Source organism: Lucilia sericata, unplaced genomic scaffold, assembly GCF_015586225.1.
Source record: "Lucilia sericata isolate MDLA Ls3-8-SP2 unplaced genomic scaffold, ASM1558622v1 Contig001431F_arrow, whole genome shotgun sequence".
Taxonomy (NCBI): domain Eukaryota; kingdom Metazoa; phylum Arthropoda; class Insecta; order Diptera; family Calliphoridae; genus Lucilia; species Lucilia sericata.
In genome coordinates this window covers 7,501-27,500 of record NW_023995364.1, presented here as the reverse complement: position 1 = coordinate 27,500, position 20,000 = coordinate 7,501, and the positions used below count along the sequence as shown (strand labels likewise).

General features: G+C 34.2%; 1 protein-coding gene across 1 annotated transcript in view; it reads right to left on the bottom strand.

Moving 5' to 3' along the window:
- LOC119611363 (serine-rich adhesin for platelets-like) overlaps positions 1-20,000 on the bottom strand; it is a gene marked incomplete at its 5' end in the record, with an annotated part of 51,611 nt that overhangs the window by 26,605 nt on the left and 5,006 nt on the right. The window contains 2 exons of the mRNA XM_037966919.1: positions 7,992-8,273; positions 10,971-11,912. Coding sequence (XP_037822847.1) covers positions 7,992-8,273; positions 10,971-11,912 — 1,224 coding nt within the window. The remainder of the gene's footprint in view (positions 1-7,991; positions 8,274-10,970; positions 11,913-20,000) is intronic.

The window sequence follows — 20,000 nt, the reverse complement described above, 5'->3', positions numbered from 1 at the left end:
ATCTATCTATCTATCTATCTATCTAATCTATTCTATCTATCTATCGATTCTATCTATCTATCTATCTATTCTATCGATCTATCTAGCATATCTAGCTTCTATCTATCTAATCTATCTATCTATCTATCTATCTATCTTCATCGCATCTTTCATTCACCCATTACTGTAGAAGTGAAATTTAATTGTTAAATGCCCCGCATTTTCCATTCCTGTACTTTTAAGGTTTTTTGATCTAAACCCTGCATGTGTTCTTTCTTCTTCACTCAATATTTACCCCTCGCCATATTTTTTTTTATTGTTTAATTTAAATTTGCAAACGTATTTAACTTGTTGGGTACTTCTGCCTTATGTTCTGCAGAGTTATTTATTATAAATAATGTAGTGTTTAAAATTGTCTAGCATATTTTGACTTGAATTATTTCTGCAGCTCATTGAAATTATTAAAACCACATAAAACTAATGAAAACCATAGGGAAAGATAATAAAATAAAGAATAGGAAATAGATAATTATTAAATATTTAACTAAATAAATAGTAAATATAAAAATATACATATGAGTACATAAACTTCTAGAAAATTTATTTAAAATAACTATTCTGTTTAATTCCACAAATTCCTAGACTAGGCTAAATCGAAAAGTTAAAATAAGTTTGAATTTAAGAAAATTGATTTAAGCTTTTTAAAAACTAACAAAAGTTATTGATTTTTAATTTTAACATTAATATGTAAAACAAGTATATCAATAATGATTTCATTTCAATTTTTATAACGTGCTTATTGTTTTAATTTTTTTACAAAAGTGCCGAAAATGAAATATTTAAATAATTACACTCACTACACGTTTCATGTAAACAAATCGCTATTAAACCATATTGGAATATTTTATAATTTATTTCACTTAAATAATTTCTTAACAATTCGAACAAAAAATTATTCATTCAATCATTCATTCTTTGCACACGATCAAAGAAAGAAATACCACGATTAATAACAATTTTCACACACACTTTAAGCAGCTAAATGAAAAAAACGCCTTTTTTGGCAAGGGGCAGTGAGTGCAGCAGTGCAGTGTGATCACACTGTTTTAATACAAATTGCCAGCAATTTACAAAAGAAATCAAAGAAACATTAAAACCTGTGGCGTATTGCAGGTCTTTCGTTATGAATTGCATATCGAAAAAGTAAAATCAATGCAACAGAAGTAAATATCCATTTAAAGGCCTAAAAATACAACAAGATACGTACTTAAATGCAATACCAACACTACTAGTTGTTACATTTAATAATAACAACCAAACATTTTGCTGTTTTGGTTTGTGAACACATTTTTCATTAACTACTTTATAAAACGTACACATACATAGTACGTACGCATTTTAATGGTTTTTATGTGATTTGTTTACGAATCACTAAAATAAAATCAGAAATCCATTATTAAAAAAAACTCACATAAACTAAAACTGAATTTATATGATTGTAATCAGTTTGGCAGTGTGACAGTGAGCAGCATTTTCATACGAAACAAAAAAAAATATGACGTATAAAAACTATGACGCCTTTTGGTGGAAAGTCTATGAGTTACTCATTGATTTCCAGTTTGAAATTAATTTCATTGGAAATTATTATCACTTGAGAGCGATAAAATGCCATTAATGTATTTTACATTATATGATATTTGGTTACAACAGCAGCTAAGCTTAACATTAAAATACTAAATAAATTATCAAGGGAGAAATTTGAGAAAAATTATGATATTTCATTGAATATTGAAAATTATAAAAAATTAAATTTTCACAGCTAATATATCAAATAGCTTTAAAGCTTATAGTCAATTAAAGTTTTTATGTAAAGTTGTTAAAAACAATTTTATAGGTATTTGGGTGAGATAAGAGAAATTTGTTGAGATTGTAAATGTAAAATTGTAATTGTAAATGTAAAAATAACATGTTATTAATCTATTGGGAAAGAATTTTTAAGCTTTCAATGATTAATGGTTTAAAAGGTTAAAACAAAGAAAATTGTAATCGACGTATATCTTAGAATTGTGGCCCTCGTTAGGTTAGTGGTTCTGTTCTGGTAGACCGTAGGGTGGTGCCGTTCGATTCCCACCTGAGACACTAACATAACTAACTAACTAACTATCAAACTAACTCCTAACTAACTAACTAACTGAACTAACTAACTAACTAACTAACTAACAACTAACTAACTAAGGGTCTCATTTTATATAAAACGAAACGACAAACGTTGCAAAAAATTGTCTGCGAAACACATTCATATGTTTTAAAATTTCCCCGTATTCTTCATACAAAGGGGGACGGTACGTTAACGAAAATTTGGAGGGGTAACGAACGAAACGAACGAACGAAAAGAACGAACGAACGAACTGACGAAACGATACGAACGACGACTGAAACGAAACGAAGAACGAAAGAACGAACGAACGAACGAAAACGGAACGAACGAAAAAACCGAACGAGACGAACGAACGAACGAACGAAACGAACGAACAACGAACGAACGAACGAACGAACGAAGAAAGAACGAACGAACGAACGAAAACGAACGAACGAACGAGCGAGAAAGCGAGCGAGCGAGGAGAGGAGAGAGAGAAGAGAGAGAGAGAGAGAGAGAGAGAGAGCGAGCGAGCAGCGAGCGAGCGAGCGAGCGAGCGAGCGAGCGAGCGAGGAGCGAGCGAGCGCGAGAGCGAGCGAGCGAGCGAGCGAGCGAGCGACTCGAGAGAGCGAGCGAGCGAGCGAGAGAGCGAGCGACGAGCGAGCGAGCGAGCGAGCGAGCTAGCGAGCGAGCGAGCGCGCTATAGCGAGCGAGATCGAGATAGCAGCGATATCGATCTATCGAGCTATCATATATCGATCTATATATCTATCTATCGATCTATATATATATATAGATATCTATCTATATCTATATATCTTTCTTGGTAAAACACTTACAGACGTAGTCACCAGCTTATATATCAGCAATACCTAAAGGATCAAAGCTATGATCGATCTGTAATATCTACATATATTAATCAAGTATGAATGGATAGTCAGACATGGCTGGCCATATGATACCCTACACCAGCGAGTATGTTAAAAATGTTGATTATTTTTTTAATAATAAAGCATTTAATCTGTTTTCACCTTATTTCCCCAATATTTTTACTTTTTCAGGACAAAAAAAAAAAGATTTTCTACAAAAGGGTTTATATGCGGGTAAGGGTAAGTATGGGCCTATTGTGGTAACTTTACATTAAAGTTATTTATGCAGAATTTCGCCGCGTTATTAGTGTTTATAAGTGAATTTCGACCTTCAAGTCTTTTTTCGGAGGAGGAGTTTGTATGGGGGCTAGAGTCAAATGAGGCCCAATCATTACTAAAATCGGCAGCATCATTTAGAAACATATCAATATCATTAGAACATTTAGCATAATTATGAGCTCAAAAGCCCTATTTGGGGGGTACAGTTGTATGGGGGCTATGCGAAACATTGGACCGATTCTAACTATTTTCAAAAGGCTTTGGGTCAAAAGAAGAGTATGTGACAAATTTCATTAAATTATCTTGAAAATTTCGGACACACAGACGGACGGACATAGCTAAATCGACTCAGAAAGTGATTCATAGCCTACTGGTATACAGTAAGGTGGATGTAGGACCAATATTATTGGATATTACAAATATCAGCACAAACTCATAATACCCTACCCACTATAGTTGTGTAGGGAATAAAAGGAGTAATACTTGTACGTAATCGATATTCTTAAGAACTACTAGGGACAAAAATTCAAGTGTATATTTCAAGGGACGTGAAGTTTGTTTGCAGAACTTCATAATTTTCTGTATAGAGTGCGATAAATTACAACAATTTTGGGTTTTTATCAATATATTCGGATAATTTGAGAAAATTTGGTTAACTGCACAAAAAGAAACCTTACTACTATATATCAGCAAGGTTTTTGAACTAAAATTCTGCGATATTGACTGTACTCGAAGTTTAACTGTGGTCCTTCGAACCAAATAATTTCGGTTTCAGAAGGGCAATTTTTCATTTCTTATAAAATGATTCAATAAACTATAGATCTTTTCGTATTACAACCATTTTTTTTAATTAATTTTTCACCTCTACATATTAATCTGCCGTGAAATTCACAAACGTATTTAGTTTTGCCACAAATCAATGTCAATAATATATATTACAATGATTTGAAAATCCTTTTCATCATGATCAGACAAAACAAAACATACATATGTGTGAGCAAATATGTATTTTTTATGTTTTCCATATATGTTTGAGAAAACTGTGAAAATTAAGTGTTTTGCCCGTTAACTCCCATGGTGGTCGTCCCATGTTGATCTCTTTAGGTCTCTTGGAAATTTTATATCGTACTCTCATCGTAATATTTGTTATTTGTTTCCCCTCAATATATTTTCATGGACATTGCTGTTGAACAACAAATCTTTTTTGCCAACAATTTTAATGACATGAACACACTCTATGCTTAAAAATGTGTAAGAAAAAGGTAAAGGATCTATTGAATTGGGTAAAAGAATGGGCAAGATGATATCGAATAATTGTTAAATTGGGCAAATTACTTCAGGCTGTTTAAAAAACGAAATGAAACTGTAATAGCTTTTTATCTCAACTCCATCTTTTCGAATAGTTTGAAATTCCTACTCCAGTATAACTGCTATCAGTCCTTAACTTACTACTTTTATTTGTCTATATTCATGCCAACTAAAATGACTAAGAGTGTGTTGTATGTTATTTACCGCCGCCTCTACGCATAATTTTCAGTTTCAATATTTAATTTTCTTTTCCATACCGGTACCGATACATAAAAACTCATGTAAAAAATCGTGTTTGCAACACGAATTTATAGTTAATTCCTTGTGGGATTTTTTTTTTTGGAATTTAAAATCAAACACACACTGGGATACAAAAGAAAAATCCAACCAACTAAATTGTGTAGGTAATTACGAGTTTTCATTACAATCGATTGTTTTTGGGGTAAAAGAAAAGCGAAAATTTGCCAAGACATTTCTTTATGTAATTGCAGTTCAACGAAAATTTGTGGCCTAAAGTAAAAATTGTATCATATTCATATATGTACACGTAAGCGCATGCGTAAGTTATTGCATGAGTATGTCGTGGTTGGCTTTGGTTGCCAACAATCTTGTGACACTTGTTACCTCAAATATCAACGCACTTTAGCACGCCTTCGATAAACGTTTTCGCCATAATTTTTCAAAATGTATTTTTTGTTTTGCTTATTTGTCATACGCATAAGTCACTGCCAAGGTGAATTATGTCTTTTTGGGAAATTTTGTTTCTTTTGCGCTTGACTTGATTAAGTGTCTTGTGTATAAAAATCAAATCTATTTTCTTGATGACTTTTCTGCCAAACGAACGCCTACTAATTTACTAGTTCGCAGTAATAGAAAAAGTTACATTTGTGGGCTATTTATTTATATGATTTGAAAATTATATTCAGTTGGCCTGAAAGGAGCTTAGGGGTTTTTTGCTGTGCTTTATAATGAGTTCATTTATTTAGAAATAAAAAATACTTTTTATTTAAAATTTCTGTGAAATTTATTATAAAAGAAAAAATCAGTTTTGGTTTGAACTTAAAAGATTTATGAATTAATTTTCGAGGAAAATGTTTAAATTGGTGAGGTGTTTTTATATGGAACTTGAAAGGAGAAAGCTTTTGATTTATAGGGGTTCTAAAAACTTGAATTCGAAACTTATAAATACAAAAAAAAAAACTAAAAAGTAATTGGGACTAGATTATAATAACGACTTTAACAGATTCTAGTTGTGACTATAGATTAGACTAAAGATCAAACCTTAATCGGGACAAGATAGTCGAAACCATAGATCAGACTATTGATCAAACTCTTAGCGTTACAATAGATCATAAAAAAAGACTAGATAAGACTATAGTCGGGATTATGGATCAAACTAGAGTCGAGACTGTAGATAAAACTATAATAGAGTCTATTACAGTCTATAGTCTTGACTATAGATCAGTCAGTCTTGACTATTGATCAGTCTGTAGTCTAGACTATAGATCAATCTATAGTCTTGACTATAGAACAGTCTATAATCATGATTAAAGATCAGTCTCTATAGTCTTGACTATAGATCAGCCTATAGTCTTAACTATAGATCAGTCTATAGACTTGACTATAGTTCAGTCTATAGTCTTGACTATAGATCGGTCTATAGTTTTGACTATAAATCAGTCTATAGTCTTGACTATAGATCAGTCTATAGTCTTGACTATAGATCAGTCTATAGTCTGGATTATAGATGAGTCTATAGTCTTGACTATAGATCAGTCTATAGTCTTGACTATAGATCAGTCTATAGTCTTGACTATAGATCAGTCTTTAGTCTTGACTTTAGATCAGTCTATAGTCTTGACTATAGATCAGTCTATAGTCTTGACTATAGATCAGTCTATAGTCTTGACTATAGATCAGTCTATAGTCTTGACTATAGATCAGTCAATAGTCTTGACTATAGATCAGTTTAAAGTCTTGACTATATATCAGTCTATAGTCTTGACTATAGATCAGTCTATAGTCTTGAATATAGATCAGTATATAGTCTTGACTATAGATCAGTCTATAGTCTTGACTATCAGTATATAGTCTTGACTATAGATCAGTCTATAATCTTGACTATAGATCAGTCTGTAGTCTTGACTATAGATCAGTCTGTAGTCTTGACTATAGATCAGTCTATAGTCTTGACTATAGATCAGTCTATAGACTTGACTATAGATCAGTCTATAGTCTTGACTATAGATCAGTCTATAGACTTGACTATAAATCAGTCTATAATCTTGAATATAGATCAGTATATAGTCTTGACTATAGATCAGTCTATAGTCTTGACTATCAGTATATAGTCTTGACTATAGATCAGTCTGTAGTCTTGACTATAGATCAGTCTGTAGTCTTGACTATAGATCGGTCTGTAGTCTTGACTATAGATCAGTCTATAGTCTTGACTATAGATCAGTCCATAGTCTTGACTATAGATTAGTCTATAGTCTTGACGGTAGATTAGTCTATAGTCTTGACTATAGATCAGTCTATAGTCTTGGCTATAGATCAGTCTATAGTCTTGACTATAGATCAGTCTATAGTCTTGACTATAGATCAGTCTATAGTCTTGACTATAGATCAGTCTATAGTCTTGACTATAGATCAGTCTATAGTCTTAACTATAGATCGGTCTATTGTCTTGACTATAGATTAGTCTATAGTCTTGACTCTAGATCAATCTATAGTCTTGACTATTGATCAGTCTATAGTCTTGACTATAGATCAGTTTATAGTCCTGACTCAGATCAGTTTATAGTCCTGACTATAGATCAGTTTATAGTCCTGACTATAGATCAGATTATACATCATTCTAGAGTCCTTACTATAGATCATACTATAGTCGAGAGAATAGACCAAATGCTAGTCGAGATCATATATCAGACTACTGCCGAAATTATAGATCAGACTACTCTCAATAATATAGATCAAAGTACATATAGATGTGATCAAACTACAGTCGAAACTAAAGAAGAGATCAAGCTAAAGTCTGATCCATATTAAAATTTTAAAGAATTATTAAATACATACTTTAAATATAATATTAACAATAAAGCACTGCATTGGCCTCCCCTACCCTGATCATTAGCTACAAAATCGCTTATAAAATTTCATCAATTTGTAACATTTAACATCGATCACGTTTATGATTTTCTTGGTTTTTCCATCACTTTAAATCAATCGATCATGATCATATTTCAACTTCAATTATATTTAAAACATTAATAATATTGTTTTTAAAAACCATTTATCTCGAAAAGATCTCTCAAGACCAAAAAAAAAAAAAAAACGGAGGAAAAGAAAAACAAAACGGTTTCAAACAGATAGAGAGAGAGAAGAGGAAAAAAACTAGATCAAACAACTTAACTTACCTTAGTGGGTGAAATGGTCGATGTGCTGGTATTTGTTGAAGTATGAGAAATACTTGATTTGGCTGGTGAACGTGGTGGCAAACGTTTGCCAACATTTACATGCAACAAATGTTGACCACCATACAAAGTAGACGTTACTGATGATGGTGATGCATTATGAATATTTGCCAACTGTTGGTGATGCTGCTGTTGTTGTTGGTGGTAGTGGTTGTCATTGCATTGGTTTGGAGTCCTGACACTGATATTACAAATATCTGCACGTGTATAAAAGCGTATATTTTCCTGTAACCATAAAAAAAGTTCGAAAAAAAATTAATTTTATTCAGTAAATTTCTTTAATATATTAATTTAACAATAATCTTTAATCGTTAACACGACAAAAACTAATGTTGAAAAACAAAACCTGCTGGTACTTTCAAAATTAAATATAAAGAAATAAAGGGGGAGACAGACAGACAGACAGACACTATAAAAAATAAGACAAATTGTTTTTGAAAAATTGTAGCAGTCAGTGTTAAAGCAGCAGTTTATAATACAAATTTTTCAGCAAATGCAGAAGAAAATAGTTTGCCACAGCCTTTTGGTGAAAAGTAGCTGCTGACTGTTTAACTAAATCACAAAATAATACTGAATAGAAAAAAAAAACAACGAAAAGAAAAACTACATGATTTCCGCTTATTATTACTGCTATTTTCTTATTTATAATATAAATATGTATATAAGTTGGTTTACTGTATGTTTAAATATCTTTTTGTATATCTCTAACAAAACTGGCAGCAGCACCACCACTGTTAGTTAAATCATAATCAATGATTTCAGTCATTATTTCTTTTTTCTTCTACTCTTTAGTTTTATTTATGTTTTTTTAAAAATGTTTCTTGTTCGGGTGTCAGTCAGTCATATTGTAACGGAAATCATTTGTTAATTTGTGAAAACGTTTATCAAAATTTAGATCTGGTTTTTCTCATTTCATTGCATTTCATTTCATCCATTAAATACAACTCTGTATGTGATGATTTATTATTAAAAAAATGAAAATATACTGTTTTATGTTAAAACTCTGTAAAAATAAGAAAATTTATTTATTTTGTATGTTTGTCTTTCAGGCTGAGTAGTCAAGTATTGTTAATTGAAAGAAATTGTTTTTAAGGATTTCTAAAATTTTGACAGCTTAAAATGTTTAATCTAATCTTGCTTTAGAGTTACAGTAAACAAGATCAAATAGATTTTGAGGATATGAGTAGTAAGATCTTAATCTTGCTTTAGTGTTGGATATAATTGTAAGAAGGAAAGTGAATTTTCACTTATAATCATTTATTTTAATTTCAAAGATTTTAGATAATAAGCATCCTGTTACATAGGGAGATCTCATAGTTCTACTGTGATATGAACAACGGCAAAAAAACACTTTCGTAAAAATGCTTTCACACTCATAAGATCAGTATGAAAAGTTTGCAAGACAACATTGTATGTGTTTGCGGAGAGCCGACGACGAGAGGGAGAAGAGGCAGTGCGCAAGGGAAGGAGAGAGAGGGGAGAGCGAGGACCGAGGGACCGAGCGAGCGAGCGAGCGAGCGAGCGAGCGAGCGAGCGAGCGAGCGAGCGAGCGAGCGAGAGAGCGAGCGAGCGAGCGAGCGAGCGAGCGAGCGAGCGAGCGAGCGAGCGAGCGAGCGAGCGAGCGAGCGAGCGAGCGAACGAGCGAGAGAGCGAGGGAGCGAGCGAGCGAGCGAGCGAGCGAGCGAGCGAGCGAGGAGCGAGCGAGCGAGCGAGCGAGCGAGCGAGCGAGCGAGCGAGGAGCGAGCGAGCGAGCGAGCGAGCGAGAGAGCGAGCGAGCGAGCGAGCGAGCGAGCGAGCGAGCGAGCGAGCGAGCGAGCGAGAGAGCGAGCGAGCGAGCGAGCGAGCGAGGAGCGAGCGAGCGAGCGAGCGAGCGAGCGAGCGAGCGAGCGAGCGAGCGAGGAGCGAGCGAGCGAGCGAGCGAGCGAGCGAGCGAGCGAGCGAGCGAGCGAGCGAGCGAGCGAGCGACCGAGGACGAGCGAGCGAGCGAGCGAGCGAGCGAGCGAGCGAGCGAGCGAGCGAGCGAGCGAGCGAGCGAGGAGCGAGCGAGCGAGCAGCGAGCGAGGAGCGAGCGAGCGAGCGAGCGAGAGAGCGAGCGAGCGAGCGAGCGAGCGAGCGAGCGAGCGAGCGAGCGAGGAGAGAGCGAGCGAGCGAGCGAGCGAGAGAGCGAGCGAGAGCGAGCGAGAGCGAGCGAGCGAGCGAGCGAGCGAGCGAGCGAGCGAGCGAGCGAGCGAGCGAGCGAGCGAGCGAGCGAGCGAGCGAGCGAGCGAGCGAGCGAGCGAGCGAGCGAGCGAGCGAGGAGGAGCGAGCGAGCGAGGAGCGAGGAGCGAGCGAGGAGCGAGCGAGCGAGCGAGAGAGCGAGCGAGCGAGCGAGCGAGCGAGCGACGGCAGGAGCGAGCGAGCGAGCGAGCGAGCGAGCGAGCGAGCGAGCGAGCGAGCGAGCGAGCGAGCGAGCGAGCGACGAGCGAGCGAGCGAGAGCGAGCGAGCGAGCGAGCGAGCGAGCGAGCGAGCGAGCTAGCGATCTATCGAGCGAGAGCGAGCGAGCTATCGAGCAGCGATAGATCGATCGAGCATCGATCGATATAGCTGAGCGAGATCGACCGATCGATCTATCTAGCTATCTATCGAGCTACGATCGATCTATCTATCTATCATCTATCTATCTATCTATCTATCTATCTATCTATCTATCTATATCTATCTATCTATCTATCTATCCATCTATTTCGTCTGCACTTTGAATGCATTCTATGTCTTTCCCAAAAGTAGTACTACAGAAGCATTCTTGAGAAACTTTTCTAAAGCTTAAATGACATTGTCAATTTAAAATCTTATTAAAGTATCAAACAATTGGACATTGGTATTTGGTAAATCTTTAAACAATAAATTTTCTTTGTTAAATGAGATTTAATAGTTAAACTTACCTTTTCAACATTGCCATTCGAATCATTAACAGCAGTCGTAATGGCGGATGGACCTGAAGAATTCTGGAGAGATGATGTTGTGGCAGTACCGGTAGCACAATATTTATTCAGGGGGGAATTTGTGGTTGAAGATGGAGGTGAATTGGCATAATTATTATTGTTGTTGCTGCTGCTGCTGTTATTGTGGTTAATGACAAGATGAGGCATATTTGTGGCTAGTGTTGATTTATTGTTGTTGTTGGCTGTTGCAGCAGATAAAGTATTTTCTTTCATCATTCTTTGATGATGATGATTATTATTATTGTTGTTATTGTTATTGATTTGTAATTCCATTTCGCTGCGATATTGAGGAGGATGTTGTGTTGTTGGATATTTAAAAATTTGTGTTGTAATTGTTTTCGTAGAGGTGGTAGTTGTGGCCTCGGTTAGGCGATCATTAGATGAATAAGAACTACTTGTTATGCTACTGCTAGAACTGCTACCAGTTGGGTTGGATCTGCAAGTGGCAAGTTGTTGTTGTGTAGGGTTTGTATTAGTATCACTGCCACTGTTGCTGCTGCTACTGTTGCTATCCACAACTGTGGTACTGGCGACAAAGGTTTGATTTGTGTTTAAAAGTATTTGCGTTAGAGAAGTAGTACAGGCGGCCTCTTTATTTTCCTTATCAGAATCTTCGGCCAATATAGCCGAAGCTAAAGCTACTGCTGCTGCAACAGATGTTCCTCCAGCTGTTGACGATGAGACCGTAGACGATTGTATGCCACCATCTATAACATGAATTTCATTGGAAGCTCCTGCTGCAATGCCTCTTGAAATATGCGGAGAATTTAAACTTTCAATACCGCCGCCAAACGTATGTTGCTGCTGTTGATTTGTAGCTACTGGAGCCGATGTATACAACCAACCTTCATCATCCGATGAAACATCAGCAGATTTAAGTAGCTGCACATTCAATAGTCATCAACATCAGCCAAACGGAGTCGTCGAGTTATAGTCGTTCAGACAAAATGAAATTTAATATAGAAAAAAATATTTATAGAAAATAAAAGAGAAGAAAAAGAAATAAATAAAAAACCAATCAGTAAATCGTGGAAATATTTATTAGAAAAAAATCAAGAAAAAAACTAAAAAAAAATGATGATGGTAAAAAATGAATTATAAGAAAAGAAGAAAAAAATAAAACCAAAGCTGATGATTTTAAAACAAGCGTTGAAGTTTAATTAGCGTTACTTGATGATGATAACAGCAACCAACCAACAAACAAACAAAGCAATGCAATGAAAAGCAATACAACTACAGATTTTATACATATGGCAAATTGCATCCTAAAGATGCAACATCATTTTTTTGTACACAAACACACATATGTATTTATACACAGATATTTTTTTCTACTTGTATGCGGCTTTATGTTTAACAAACAATACAAGACTTATAAAAGACATTTAAACAAAAAAGCTTTTCAGTACATATTTCCCATCTATAGGATTAAAGTTGTTGTTGTTGTTGTTTTGCTGTTGATTGTTATTGTGAATGTTGTATTGACATTGTTAATTCACCAGCTATTTATTTGTTATAAAAAAGCTTTTTATTCAAAATGATTAATTAGTTTTTATTACAGACATACAAACAAATTAGAAACACCAAACCAATTTTGTCCCCCTCTCGTTTTCTTATCAAAAAATAAAAATATTTTTACATTCACATTGTATTTTAAAATTTGTTTTTAAGTGTTATTAACCCTTTAAAGGACGTCATATGTTTTTTATATTATGGAATAGATTATAGTGCAGTCCATCATGTGGACTATAACATAGGATATAGTCTAGTCTATAGCTAAGTCTATAGTCTAGTCTATAGTCTAGTCTATAGTCTAGTCTATAGTCTAGTCTATAGTCCAGTCTATAGACTAGTCTATAGTCTAGTCTATAGTCTAGTCTATAGTCTAGTCTATAGACTAGTCTATAGTCTAGTCTATAGTCTAGTCTATAGTCTAGTCTATAGACTAGTCTATAGTCTAGTCTATAGTCTAGTATATAGTCTAGTCTATAGTCTAGTCTATAGACTAGTCTATAGTCTAGTCTATAGTCTAGTCTATAGACTAGTCTATAGTCTAGTCTATAGTCTAGTCTATAGTCTAGTCTAGTCTAGTCTATAGTCTAGTCTATAGTCTAGTCTATAGTCTAGTCTATAGTCTAGTCTATAGTCTAGTCTATAGTCTAGTCTATAGTCTAGTCTATAGTCTAGTCTATAGTCTAGTCTATAGTCTAGTCTATAGTCTAGTCTATAGTCTAGTCTATAGTCTAGTCTATAGTCTAGTCTATAGTCTAGTCTATAGTCTAGTCTATAGTCTAGTCTATAGTCTAGTCTATAGTCTAGTCTATAGTCTAGCCTATAGTCTAGTCTATAGTCTAGTCTATAGTCTAGTCTATAGTCTAGTCTATAGTCTAGTCTATAGTCTAGTCTATAGTCTAGTCTATAGTCTAGTCTATAGTCTAGTCTATAGTCTAGTCTATAGTCTAGTCTATAGTCTAGTCTATAGTCTAGTCTATAGTCTAGTCTATAGTCTAGTCTATAGTCTAGTCTATAGTCTAGTCTATAGTCTAGTTCTATAGCTAGTCTATAGTCTAGTCTATAGTCTAGTCTATAGTCTCTGTCTATAGTCTAGTCTATAGTCTAGTCTATAGTATCTATAGTCTAGTCTATAGTCCTAGTCTATAGTCTAGTCTATAGTCTAGTCTATAGTCTAGTCTATAGTTAGTCTATAGTCTAGTCTATAGTCTAGCCTAGTCTAGTCTATAGTCTGTATGTCTAGTCTATAGTCTAGTCTATAGTCTAGTCTATAGTCTAGTCTATCTAGTCATCTAGTCATAGTCTAGTCTATAGTCTAGTCTATAGTCTAGTCTATAGTCTAGTCTATAGTCTAGTCTATAGTCTAGTCTATAGTCTATGTTATAGTCTAGTCTATAGTCTAGTCTATAGTCTAGTCTATAGATCTAGTCTATAGTCTAGTCTATGGTCTAGTCTATAGTCTAGTCTATAGTCTAGTCTATAGTCTAGTCTATAGTGTAGTCTATAGTCTAGTCTATAGTGTAGTCTATAGTCTAGTCTATAGTCTAGTCTATAGTCTAGTCTATAGTCTAGCCTATAGTCTAGTCTATAGTGTAGTCTATAGTGTAGTCTATAGTCTAGTCTATAGTCTAGTCTATAGTGTAGTCTATAGTCTAGTCTATAGTCTAGTCTATAGTCTAGTCTATAGTCTAGTCTATAGTCTAGCCTATAGTCTAGTCTATAGTCTAGCCTATAGTCTAGTCTATAGTCTAGTCTATAGTCTAGTCTATAGTCTAGTCTATAGTCTAGTCTATAGTCTAGTCTATAGTCTAGTCTATAGTCTAGTCTATAGTCTAGTCTATAGTCTAGTCTATAGTCTAGTCTATAGTCTAGTCTATAGTCTAGTCTATAGTCTAGTCTATAGTCTAGTATATAGTCTAGTCTATAGTCTAGTCTATGTCTAGTCTATAGTCTAGCTATAGTCTAGTCTATAGTCTAGTCTATAGTCTAGTCTATAGTCTAGCTACTAGTCTAGTCTTCTATCGTCTAGTCTATAGTCTAGTCTATAAGTCTAGGTCTATAGTCTATAGTCTAGTCTATAGTCTAGTCTATAGTCTAGTCTATAGTCTAGTCTATAGTCTAGTCTATAGTCTAGTCTATAGTCCTAGTCTATAGTCTAGTCTATAGTCTAGTCTATAGTCTAGTCTATAGTCTAGTCTATAGTCTAGTCTATAGTCTAGTCTATAGTCTAGTCTATAGTCTAGTCTATAGTCTAGTCTATAGTCTAGTCTATTAGTCTAGTCTATAGTCTAGTCTATAGTCTAGTCTATAGTCTAGTCTATAGTCTAGTCTATAGTCTAGTCTATAGTCTAGTCTATAGTCTAGTCTATTAGTCTAGTCTATAGTCTAGTCTATAGTCTAGTCTATAGTCTAGTTCTATAGTCTAGTATAGTCTAGTCTATAGTCTAGTCTATAGTCTAGTCTATAGTCTAGTCTATAGTCTAGTCTATAGTCTAGTCTATAGTCTAGTCTATAGTCTAGTCTATAGTCTAGTCTATAGTCTAGTCTATAGTCTAGTCTATAGTCTAGTCTATAGTCTAGTCTATAGTCTAGTCTATAGTCTAGTCTATAGGTCTAGTCTATAGTCTAGTCTATAGTCTAGTCTATAGTCTAGTCTATAGTCTAGTCTATAGTCTAGTCTATAGTCTAGTCTATAGTCTAGTCTATAGTCTAGTCTATAGTCTAGTCTATAGTCTAGTCTATAGTCTAGTCTATAGTCTAGTCTATAGTCTAGTCTATAGTCTAGTCTATAGTCTAGTCTATAGTCTAGTTATAGTCTAGTCTATAGTCTAGTCTATTAGTCTAGTCTATAGTCTAGTCTATAGGTCTAGTCTATAGTCTAGTCTATAGTCTAGTCTATAGTCTAGTCTATAGTCTAGTTCTATAGTCTAGTCTATAGTCTAGTCTATAGTCTAGTCTATAGTCTAGTCTATAGTCTAGTCTATAGTCTAGTCTATAGTCTAGTCTATAGTCTAGTCTATAGTCTAGTCTATAGTCTAGTCTATAGTCTAGTCTATAGTCTAGTCTATAGTCTAGTCTAGTCTAGTCTATAGTCTAGTCTATAGTCTAGTCTATAGTCTAGTCTATAGTCTAGTCTATAGTCTAGTCTATAGTCTAGTCTATAGTCTAGTCTATAGTCTAGTCTATAGTCTAGTCTATAGTCTAGTCTATAGTCTAGTCTATAGTCTAGTCTATAGTCTAGTCTATAGTCTAGTAGTCTATAGTCTAGTCTATAGTCTAGTCTATAGTCTAGTCTATAGTCTAGTCTATAGTCTAGTCTATAGTCTAGTCTATAGTCTAGTCTATAGTCTAGTCTATAGTCTAGTCTATAGTCTAGTCTATAGTCTAGTCTATAGTCTAGTCTATAGTCCTATTCATATCTAGTCTATAGTCTAGTCTATAGTCTGTCTATAGTCTAGTCTATGTCTAGTCTATAGTCTAGTCTATGGCCTAGTCTATGTCTAGTCTATAGTCTAGTCTATAGTCTGTCTATAGTCTAGTCTATAGTCTAGTCTATAGTCTAGTCTATAGTCTAGTCTATAGTCCTAGTCTATAGTCTAGTCTATAGTCTAGTCTATAGTCTAGTCTATAGTCTTGTCTATAGTCTAGTCTATAGTCTAGTCTATAGTCTAGTCTATAGTCTAGTCTATAGTCTAGTCTATAGTCTAGTCTATAGTCTAGTCTATAGTCTAGTCTATAGTCTAGTCTATAGTCTAGTCTATAGTCTAGTCTATAGTCTAGTCTATAGTCTAGTCTATAGTCTAGTCTATAGTCTAGTCTATAGTCTAGTCTATAGTCTAGTCTATAGTCTAGTCTAGTATATAGTCTAGTCTATAGTCTAGTCTATAGTCTAGTCTATAGTCTAGTCTATAGTCTAGTCTATAGTCTAGTCTATAGCCTAGTCTTTAGTCTACTCTTTAATCTAGCCTATTGTTTGGCTTATAGTCTGTAATGTATTCAACTTTTTTAAAACTTCCCAGCCCTTAGAGGGTTAACAATTACACATTTTTTTGTCTTTCGATAAAAACAAACAAACTATAATTACAATCATTATAAAAATATTTATGTGTATATTATTATCAATCGTCTCTATTAAAAAAATTTACATTTCATTACATGTGTTTAATTGAAAATTATTTAATTAAATAAATGTTCAAAACGTTAAATTTAATTTTCAAATAAATTTTTGTAATTTTTTATCATTTAAAAAAGATTAAAAGAAAAAAACAAATTCCTCATAAAGAAAAAATAAAGTTATTAAAAATATTATAATGGATTTTAGAAGTCATATATATTTTAATTATTTGTATTACGAAGAGATTAAAAAATCAAAGGGTGAATGCATTTAATGATAGAAATTTCCTACTTTTTTTAAAGTTTCTCTTAAAAAAGTTTCCGTTTTAGGGAAGAGATCTAATTTGCTCCACGTGTGGCACGAACCCCTTTTTTAAATTTTTATAGACGACAGTGGAAAGCTGCTCTGATTTAGGTGCTTTTAATTGTTTATATGGGTACTTTTATTATTACACCTTTTATGTTTTATTTTTAAAACCATTTAATTTTTACCAAAACCTTAACTCAAGTTAATAACATGTTAGTTTCATATAATATTAACAAATTGCTTACAAAGTTACAAAATTTAAAACATGCAAATGTTATTAACAAAAACAAAAATCACTACTTACAAACTAAAATACTCAAAAAAAAAAAAAAAAAGAATACGAATCTAAAATAAACTAATAAAGAAAACCAACGAACCAACTATGTATAAGTATAGCAGCAACCAGGAAATATAAAATAAAACAAATATATAAAATGTTGTATGTTGTACGAGTGTAAAAACACCAGAAAACAAACAAATCAAAAGACACAACTAATCCAGCGACACCATAAACAGAGATGAATGATAAAATGTGGAAACATGTGTGTGCGTCATTGTTTCCTTGTCACACAGATACACTAGAGAGATATATTTATGTACGATTCAAGATACAGATACACGCAGATTCTTCGCAACATTTACGAAATGCCTCTATAGAGTGGAAAAACTATAAAGCGATTTGTTTTAATGTTCAACTACAACATAATAATGAACAAACTACTATGTGGAGTGAGTGGTAGTAGAGTACAGTGGGTCTGGGAGGAAGAAAAGTTTGGTAAAAAATATTTGTACCATCTAACAATGTCTATAGTCTAATCTATAGTCTAGTCTAAAGTCTAGTCTAGTCTATGGCCTAGTCTATAGTATAGTATATAGTTCAAAGTCTGGTATATAGTTTAGTCTATAGTGTAGTCTATAGTCTAGTCTATAGTCTAGGCTATAGTCTAGTCTATAGTCTAGTCTATAGTCCAGTCTATAGTCTAGTCTATAGTCTGGTCTATAGTCAGTCTATAGTCTAGTCTATAGTCTAGTCTATAGTCTAGTCTATAGTCTAGTCTATAGTCTAGTCTATAGTCTAGTCTATAGTCTAGTCTATAGTCTAGTCTATAGTCTAGTCTATAGTCTAGTCTATAGTCTAGTCTATAGTCTAGTCTATAGTCTAGTCTATAGTCTAGTCTATAGTCTAGTCTATAGTCTAGTCTATAGTCTAGTCTATAGTCTAGTCTATAGTATAGTCTATAGTCTAGTCTATAGTCTAGTCTATAGTCTAGTCTATAGTCTAGTCTATAGTCTAGTTTATAGTCTAGTCTATAGTCTAGTCTGTAGTCTAGTCTATAGTCTAGTCTATAGTCTAGTCTATAGTCTAGTCTATAGTCTAGTCTATAGTCTAGTCTATAGTCTAGTCTATAGTCTAGTCTATAGTCTAGTCTATAGTCTAGTCTCTATAGTCTAGTCTAAAGTCTAGTCTAAAGTCTAGTCTATAGTCTAGTCTATAGTCTAGTCTATAGTCTAGTCTATAGTCTAGTCTATAGTCTAGTCTATAGTCTAGTCTATAGTCTAGTCTATAGTCTAGTCTATAGTCTAGTCTATAGTCTAGTCTATAGTCTAGTCTATAGTCTAGTCTATAGTCTAGTCTATAGTCTAGTCTATAGTCTAGTCTATAGTCTAGTCTATAGTCTAGTCTATAGTCTAGTCTATAGTCTAGTCTATAGTCTAGTCTATAGTCTAGTCTATAGTCTAGTCTATAGTCTAGTCTATAGTCTAGTCTATAGTCTAGTCTATAGTCTAGTCTATAGTATAGTCTATAGTCTAGTCTATAGTCTAGTCTATAGTCTAGTCTATAGTCTAGTCTATAGTCTAGTCTATAGTCTAGTCTATAGTCTAGTCTATAGTCTAGTCTATAGTCTAGTCTATAGTCTAGTCTATAGTCTAGTCTATAGTCTAGTCTATAGTCTAGTCTATAGTCTAGTCTATAGTCTAGTCTATAGTCTAGTCTATAGTCTAGTCTATAGTCTAGTCTATAGTCTAATCTATAGTCTAGTCTATAGTCTAGTCTATAGTCTAGTCTATAGTCTAGTCTATAGTCTAGTCTATAGTCTAGTCTATAGTCTAGTCTATAGTCTAGTCTATAGTCTAGTCTATAGTCTAGTCTATAGTCTAGTCTATAGTCTAGTCTATAGTCTAGTCTATAGTCTAGTCTATAGTCTAGTCTATAGTCTAGTCTATAGTCTAGTCTATAGTCTAGTCTATAGTCTAGTCTATAGTCTAGTCTATAGTCTAGTCTATAGTCTAGTCTATATTCTAATCTATAGTCTAGTTTATAGTCTAGTCTAAAGTGTAGTCTAAAGTCTAGTGAAAAGTGTAGTCTATAGCCTAGTCTATAGTTTAGTCTATAGTGTAGTCTATAGCTTAGTCTATAGTCTAGTCTATAGTCTAGTCTATAGTCTAGTCTATAGTCTAGTCTATAGTCTAGTCTATAGTCTAGTCTATAGTCTAGTCTATAGTCTAGTCTATAGTCTAGTCTATAGTCTAGTCTATAGTCTGTCTAGTCTATTGTAGTCTATTGTCTAGTCTATAGTCTACTCTATAGTCTAGTCTATAGTCTAGTCTATAGTCTAGTCCTATAGTCTAGTCTATAGTCTAGTATATAGTCTAGTCTATAGTCTAGTCTAGTCTAGTCTAGTCTATAAACTAGTCTATAAGCTAGTCTATAATCTAGTCTATAGTCTTGTCTGATCTACGTATATTCTAGTGAAAAGTCTGAACTATAGTCTAGTTGAACAGGCCCACTGTGCCTTACTGTGCGATAAAGAAATAAACAACGACAACACCACACACATATAGAAAACTGTCACCATATAAAGGAAAAACCAAAATAATAACAAATAAATAATTTAAAGTTTTTTTAAGTGAACTTTTGAGAATTGTGACGATGAGCAATTTTTTAATTCGTTTCTTTTGATTCGGGTACTTACATCACTGGGTGTGAAGAAGAGGCAGCCGATGAGGAGAGTAGGCCCCCAACAATGTTATCATTA